Source organism: Quercus lobata, chromosome 3 (genome assembly GCF_001633185.2).
Source record: "Quercus lobata isolate SW786 chromosome 3, ValleyOak3.0 Primary Assembly, whole genome shotgun sequence".
Classification (NCBI taxonomy): domain Eukaryota; kingdom Viridiplantae; phylum Streptophyta; class Magnoliopsida; order Fagales; family Fagaceae; genus Quercus; species Quercus lobata.
In genome coordinates, this window is record NC_044906.1 from 55,407,529 (window position 1) to 55,415,502 (window position 7,974).

At 35.3% G+C, this 7,974-nt stretch overlaps 1 protein-coding gene across 1 annotated transcript; it reads left to right on the forward strand.

Moving 5' to 3' along the window:
- The first annotated feature begins 2,154 nt into the window (after nucleotides 1-2,154).
- On the forward strand, nucleotides 2,155-4,805 carry LOC115981095 (acylsugar acyltransferase 3-like). The gene is made up of 3 exons (XM_031103281.1): nucleotides 2,155-2,205; nucleotides 3,421-3,433; nucleotides 3,514-4,805. The coding sequence occupies exons 1-3, from the start codon at nucleotides 2,155-2,157 to the stop codon at nucleotides 4,803-4,805; spliced, it is 1,356 nt and encodes a 451-aa protein (XP_030959141.1).
- The last annotated feature ends 3,169 nt before the right edge of the window (nucleotides 4,806-7,974 follow it).

The following is a 7,974-nucleotide window of genomic DNA, read 5'->3' on the forward strand; positions in this document are numbered from 1 at the left end:
AGTCATTGATTTGGATTTGGTAGTTTTGGGTAGGTCCAACTTATAAGATTGAAGAGATCCTACAAGGTCATCAACAGGGATGGAGTCCACATCCTTACTTTCAGTAATGGCAGTCACCTTGGGTCTAAAGTTTTCAGTTAAAGATCTAAGAATCTTCCTAACAATTTTAGGTTGATCATAGATTTCACCCAAGTTAAAAGCAGAATTAACAATATCATTCAATTTAGCATAGAATTCATCAAAAGATTCATCATCAGACATCCTAATGCTTTCAAATTTTGAAGTCAATTACTGCAATTTATTGATTTTGACAGCCTTTGTGTCTTCATGCACAGTCTAGAGGATATTCCAAGCAGTATGAGCAACCTCAACATTAGAGATTCTCTTAAATTCCCCCATAGAAACAACATTAAAGATAGCATTCATGGCCTTGCTATTGAACGAAGCTGCTTCTTTTTGAGAAGTTTCCCACTCACTAACAGGAGTAGTGGGCTTCTCCCATTCGTATTCAACGGAGTTCCAGACTCTCTCATCAATCAATTTTAGGAATGCTTTCATCCTTACTTTCCAATGAGCATAATTATTCCCATCAAAGTGAGGAGGAATAACTAGAGAGTGTCTATGTTCCATGACAACAGGGGTCAAGGATCAGCTCAGTGATCAAAAGATCAACAACAAGAGAGCAACCCGCTTTGATACCACTTGATGGTTTTTAGATCCCTTAAAACACAATTGAATTAACCTAGTTAATTAGACAAGTAGTTACTTAGTCCAATTTAACAAATCTAGGTTATCACAATCACAAAGATCATATCATGCAAAGCAGCGGAAAGATAAATAACACAAAGATATGATCACCCAGGAAACCAAATTGGTAAAAACCTAGGGAGGATTTAACCTAGCTATCCTTAAGGTAAACTTGAATCCACTATCTTGAAAGAATTGAAGTTCATACAATAAGACTTACAAGCCCCCACGCTCGACTTCTTATTACTACTCACTAGTAGAACTTACTGACATGACCACGTGCAAACTCCGAATCCACGGACTCCTTCTTTCTTGGATTCACCACCAGATACAAGCACACCCACTTGTGTTTCTTTAAACTTCAATGGCAGCAACCGAGTTGATCATCAAGGTGTAGATAAAATCTCTTCCTTGAAAACCTTAAGTTTGTGTAAAGGAAAGCTCCTCTAGATCTCACAAGAGATTTACATAAATAGCAATATGAGCAACACTAAAACATGGCTAGGGTTTGTCTTTTATACTTAGGACAAATTATAAAACCCTAAACGTTTTAAACAACTAGGGCTGAGTTGGAAATTTGTAGAAAAACGCATTCTGCCCGAGATTCGATTGATCGAGCCAGGCCGAAATGCATAGTAACTTCTGCATTAGCTCGATTTCAACTTTACATAAAAGATACAACTTTGAGCAAGACTAAACACTACTAAATACATTGTTTTGATTATGGTTTGCCAATAATACACATTAGAGTTCTAAATACATAAAAACCTAAGTCTTTAGAACCTAACAATATTGATCTCCATGATTGCTAAAGAAATCTCATACTCTTTTTTTCTTAATCTATTTAGTTTGTGAAAGGCTTGCAGATTTTATATATATTATTTTGTAGTTCCAGAGTTCCATTCCAAAATAATTTGTAGGTTTTAGTTGTGCAATAATTTTAGAAGCCGGACGTGATTATTTTTATTTATACTCAGTTGGATACGAATGTATTATTAAATCACTCTCTCAAGTCATGAAATCATCTAGAGAGATTGATAAAACCGTTGTCCAAGTCCAATTGCTATAAGGGAATTAGACAGGGTCTCAGGGTTGAAGAAAGTTCATTCTTATTTTACCTAAGAAAAACGCCAAGTTCAAGAAGTAGTTGATCAACTGTAGAATATATTATGATTATTACTATTAAAAGGGGTACGAAAGTCACCAAGAAAGAGGAGAAAATATATGCTGTTTCCGTTGCATGCTATTTACTATTAAGAGAGTAAATTTCAACTTCATAGGTTGGCTGTTTCATATTCAGTCCGTCACCCATGACGATATGAGATATCATAACTCAACGTTGAATTTGTTGGCCAAGCTAAAAGCTTGAGACCTGTACGTATATAATGACTGATTGAGATTTGAGAAATGCCATTGAAGATTCATGGAATGCTTTCTAGAACCGGAAGCATAAAAGAGGTATATACCTGCATTTAAAGAGTAATTTGTAGAGAAGATGTGCGCTATCTTTCAATTAAAAAAATAAATAAATGAGGCCATGAACACATTCGGTGAAGTGGAGAGGTTATCAACCATGAGGTTAGCAATAAAGCCTAGTTAATGACGACCGTTAAACTTCCATTAAAACAAAAGCTGTCACACACAGGAAAATAATTACCTGCAATTATAGTTAATGACGACCGTTACTTATCCAACTTAAACTTCCATTAAAACAAAAGCTGTCACACACAGGAAAATAATTACCTGCAATTATGTACATGAAAACATTTATGTACACAACAGCTATACAAATCACCTATAAAAGGGACAATCCATCTCACTTGATAAGGTACGTCAAAATATATTACAAGACTACTATCTATATACAAAATATATAGACTAATACTAACTTAAACATTGGAGGCTCTTTCTTCAGGTACAACCCGGTTGTCTCTTAGATTAACTTTCTTTATCTTGCAGATTCTACCAGACTCATCCAAAACTCTGAATTAGACGAGTGACCTGACTGACGATTTTTTGCATAATCAAGTCAAAATACATGGATTCTTAGAAAGAAAGTCTAATTCATGTAATTGTATAAAAACTAAGGCTTTTTGGGCTTGAAAGAGAGTTAGCCCATAATCTTGAGGTGGCGTGGGTTACCAATATATAGAATCGTGTCACATGGTGGTGGAAAAATTGTACTAAACAAAAGAAGCAAGAACTAGTTGGTCTAGCCTGCATGAAACTATTGCTCTCTATTAAAGTAACCTAATTAATATTTCCGAGAGTGCTGTATTAAAATAACTCATTCTTCTTACACCCAAGCCTCCGACACATTTTGGTTTATGCAAAAGGAATCACATTTTGGTCTAAGCCTGCACGAAACTATTGCCTTTTGTTGTCTGACTCTGTTGGCTTATAGTTGCACTTGACATGTTATTGGGGCTTGCAAATCGAACCGTGTAGCCCCTCTGTTTGCTTGACACCAAATATTCCCAAGAGTTGGACAAAAAGATTCCCTTCTTCGTGGGCTTTGTCAATTGTACCCTGAATATTTAAAAAAACAACAACAGGGTATTAAATAAAATTCGTACGTACGTTAGTTATAATATATTTGGAAAATGATTTTTTTTTTTTTTTGTTAGAAAGGAAAATGATTTATATAACCTTATGTGTTTATCTTTAATGTAGAGGGAAATTACAGGCAATGATATAAACCGATAGAGCCTAGCATTTTCTTCAGATAAGATTTGCACATTAGCGTATACAAAAAAAAAAAAAAAGGTCTGAAAATCATGCAGCCTGAAATTATATCAAGGGAAACCATCAAACCCTCTTCTCCAACCCCGCCTCACCTCAGAACTCACAGCTTCTCTTTGTTTGATCAGCGCTCTCCTTATCTTTATGTTCCAATAGTTTATTTCTACCCAAAGTGTTGCTCTGATACATCAAGTCAGCTTAAGAATTCCCTATCTAAAACTCTTTCTTTTTACTACCCATTTGCCGGTAGAGTTAGAGAGAGAGTTTCTATTGACTGTAACGATGAAGGAGTGGTGTTTTTAGAAGCTCGAATCAAATGTATGCTATCTGGAATCCTCGAGAACCCAAAAGCTGAGACAATAAACCTGTTATTTCCAGATGATTTGCAGTGGAAAGATTCAAAGTTGAGAAGCTTAGTGGCTGTCCAGATAAGCTACTTTGACTGTGGAGGTATGGCCATTGGTGTGTGCTTGTCACACAAGGTTGGAGACGCAGCCACAATGGCCTCGTTCATCAATGATTGGGCCACTATGACTCGTAACCCAGATAGAAAATTGTCTCCTGAGTTCAACTTGGCTTCTATGTTCCCACAAGGTGATCTACCAATTCTACCAGAAGCTGTTACTAAAGAAGGAAGCAGTTTCTCCAAAAGGTTCGTATTTGATGCCTCTAAGATAGCTGCCCTTAAGGCCATAGTTGGGGACAAAGTGAAAAATCCCACACGTGTTGAAGTTGTGACTGCACTTATTTATAAATGTGCAATTTCTGCATCTAGATCAAGTTCTGGTTCCACAAAACCAACCCTGTTACTCCAAACAATTAACATGCGTAAAAGGGTGGAACCACCTTTGCCGGAAAATAGTATGGGAAACGTGGCTTCCCTTTTTGCAGTATTAACAATGGAGGGGGAGAGTGATATAGAGTTGCATGGTTTGGTGGGTCAAATTAAAGAAAGCATGGCAAATTTTTGCAACACTTATGCGAAAAAGTTTAGGGGGGAAGAATGGTTGTCAACCATAAAAGAGAATTTGAAAGAGTCAAGAAAGTTATTCATTGGTGGTAATCAAGTTGTATATACAAGTAGCAGTTGGTGTCATTTTCCATTATATGATGCGGATTTTGGGTGGGGAAAGCCAATATGGGTGACTGTTGCTAGGTGTGCGATCAATGGTGCTATCCTCTTGATGGATACAAGAAGTGGGAATGGGGTTGAAGTATTTGTCACTTTGGAAGAGCAAGACATGGCTGTATTTGAGCGTGATGCAGAGCTTCTTGAATTTGCTTCTTCTAATCCGAGTGCTTTGGACTTGATTTGAAGCCTACTTCATTTAATTGATTGTAATGAGTTTGGTTTAGTTTTTTCAAGAAAGAAAATGAAGGCTAATTTATGTTTTCTAAGTGAATCTGAATTATTTTTGTCATATCTGTGTACCTTTCTTTTCTCTTGGATTATGGATATTGAGACTTAGCAGTGTCCTTACATATCAGAAACTCGTCCTAATTGTTGAACTACTTTTTAATTGGTCAAATTTCCCCTAACCAAGATGGGAATCCTTGACCAAAAGTTCTTAATTCACCTCCTTAATCAGAAGGCTACAAGCTAGCTAAGTCAAATTTCCCTATCTTCTTGTCATAAACCTTAGCTAAATTGATTGTGTTAGGTTCTAAAGACTTAGGATCTTATGTATTTAGAACTCTAATGTGTATTGTTGGCAAATCATGATCAAAACAAGATGTTTAGTCGTGTTTAGACTTGCTCAAAGTTTGTTCATTTATGTAAAGTTGGAATAAGCAGATGCAGAAATTAATTATGTTTCTCGACCTGGTTCGATCGATCGAAGCTTAGGCTCGATCAATCGAAAATCGGGTTAGATGCGTTTTTTGCAGAATTCCAACTCAGCCATAGTTTGTTTTAAAACGTTTAGGGTTTTGTAATTTGCCTTAGGTATATAAGGCAAACCCTAACTACGTTTTAGTGTTGCTTATATTGCTGTTTGTGTAAATCTCTTGTGAGATCTGTGAGAAACTTTCCTTTACATAAGCTTAGGATTATCAAGAAGGAGATTTCTTCAAGAGCTTGATGATCATTCAGTTGCTGCCATAAGAACTTAAAGAAACACAAGCGGGTGTGCTTGTGCTTGTGCTTGTACTTGCTGGAGAATCCAAGAAAAAATGAGTCCGTGGTTTCGGAGTTTACACGTGGACGTGTTAGTAAGTTTCTACTGGTGGGTAACAATAGGATGTTAGTGGTCTAAGTCTTGTTGAACAACTTCGATTCTTTCATAGTGGATTTAGGTTTACCTTGAGGATAATTAGGTTAAATCCTCCCCAGGTTTTTACCGATTTGGTTTCCTAGGTGATCATATCATTGATTTATTTATCTTTTCGCTGCTTTGCATGATATGATTGTTTTGATTGTGATAACCTAGATTTCTTAATTTGGACTAAGTAACAACTTGGTTAATTATCTAGGTTAATCTAATTGTGGTTTTAAGGGGTTTAAAAACTATCAGATTGAAATTTTTGCTTTTGCAAAATATTCCTGTCCTAAAGGCAAGAAGCCCATTAAGATGACAAATTAGAGCAAATTACAGCCCAAGTGTAACTCTATTGATTGTCCCCACATTTGTATGATAGTAATTGATTGTTCCCACGTTTAGCTCATTTCAAAACTAGGATTTGTAGTCTTAATGTAGTGATCGATTTAGTCAATCAATTCTGAAGATTAAAAGATTTCAACGTTTTTAGTCTTTTGGACTTCAGCATTGGACTCTTCCACTATTTATTTATTTTTTGAAATTAAAGAGTTTCTCTCATTATTTGCATGTTATAAAAACCTGTTATAGGTTTATAGCTCGTTGGACAAAGAAAACTGAACCGGTGCATTGTTTTTTGAAGAATAACCCAAACGCCATTATATACCTCTGATTTTATTCTCCCACTTTGTCTTGCTTCCTCCATATATGCCAATTTGCTTTTACATCATCAGATTCAAACTTCATTCCTTTTTGGCTAAACTCAAGGTATTTTTTGGCTTCTATTTTCTTCTCTCTTTTTTATTATTTAAATAGTACTGTTGTCTACTTGAATATTAAATGGGTATTTGCACGCAGAGTGTTTGTTAAAATGCCTAAGTGTTTTGCTCTTTTTTTTTTATATTCTTTTTTTAAAATTTGATTTTGATAACATACCTCCTATTTTATTTGCCAGCCCCTAATAGCTAGAAATGAATAATAGGATGAAATTACCTTTAACATTAACTTTTGTGATTTTACTTTACTGTTATATAAATCTCCACATGGAACAAAGTCTCACCGAGGAAGAAGCAGGGTTGGTTCTACGTGGTAATGGAAGTAGTGAGAGTAGAATGCATGGATTTTTTTAAAGCTCTCTGATTTATTTATTTTTTGTTGCTTACTGTGTCGATGTTAAGGACTTAATGTCAAACTTATTTAGTATAGGTACTATTGTTTTAGTTGTGGGCACAATTTGACGTGTTTTGATGTCTGTGTTTGTTGTTCACGAGTAGAGGGATATCGCTCCACTGGATGTGAATGGCGATGTTGGGGTCTCAGACAAAGATTATGAGGTACATGTCTTTGATATCAAGGTTTCTAATTTCCTTTATATCAAGTTGTGATAGTTAGTTTCTTTGAAAGCACACCACCTTAGTTTTGTATGTAGAAAAAAAACTAAGCAAATGAAGAGTGCCATATGCAATTAGTACTTTCCTAAGTCCAACGATTTCTTTTTTTCTATTTTGTTTGGTGACATTTAGTGTCATCCCTATTAAACTAAAAGTGAGTTGGTACTTCATTTTTTTGTTTTTATTGAAGTTTTTTGCAATTTGTGGAGCTGAAGATAAATGTTACGTTAAAGAAAATTGTTTTGATGTAGCATGTAACTTTAATTGGTTTCGCTCAAGGACAATTAGTGGTGCCCCTATTTAACTTCAAGAGAGTTTTGTTTTATTGTAGTCATCTACAATTTGTGGAGTTGTGGATAAATGTTATGTTAAATGAAACATTTTATTGATACAACATGTAACTAATTAGCAAATGCCATTGGTATAATTCTAATTGAAAATTTAACTACAATTTTATTTTGAGTAAATAAAAATATGTTACTTCATGTTATTACTTAAACATATGTTCCACATTCTACATAACATTATCATATAGCAATTTACAACATTATTTGCGTATCGCACGGGCCCGCCACTAGTTATAATTAATTGGAAATAACTACACAATACTTCTTTTTTTATGTGTCCATGTTCAATCATACAAAAGAATGCGAGCTTTTTTTTATAGAGATAATTACAATATATTGCTAACTTTGCAGTTCAAACCCTTTCTCCCTAGACCCCTAAGTAGGACTGTCCAGCAATCCGGAAAACTCGACCCACCCGATCCGACTCGAAGCCCCACTGGTGGATCTAATATCCATCCGGGTTGTGTGGCGGTTTGCTACTTTGAAAAATCG

Coding starts and splice junctions, on each gene's coding strand:
- LOC115981095 (XM_031103281.1), top strand. CDS start 2,155: ATGCCATTGAAGATTCATGGAATGCTTTCTAGAACCGGAAGCATAAAA.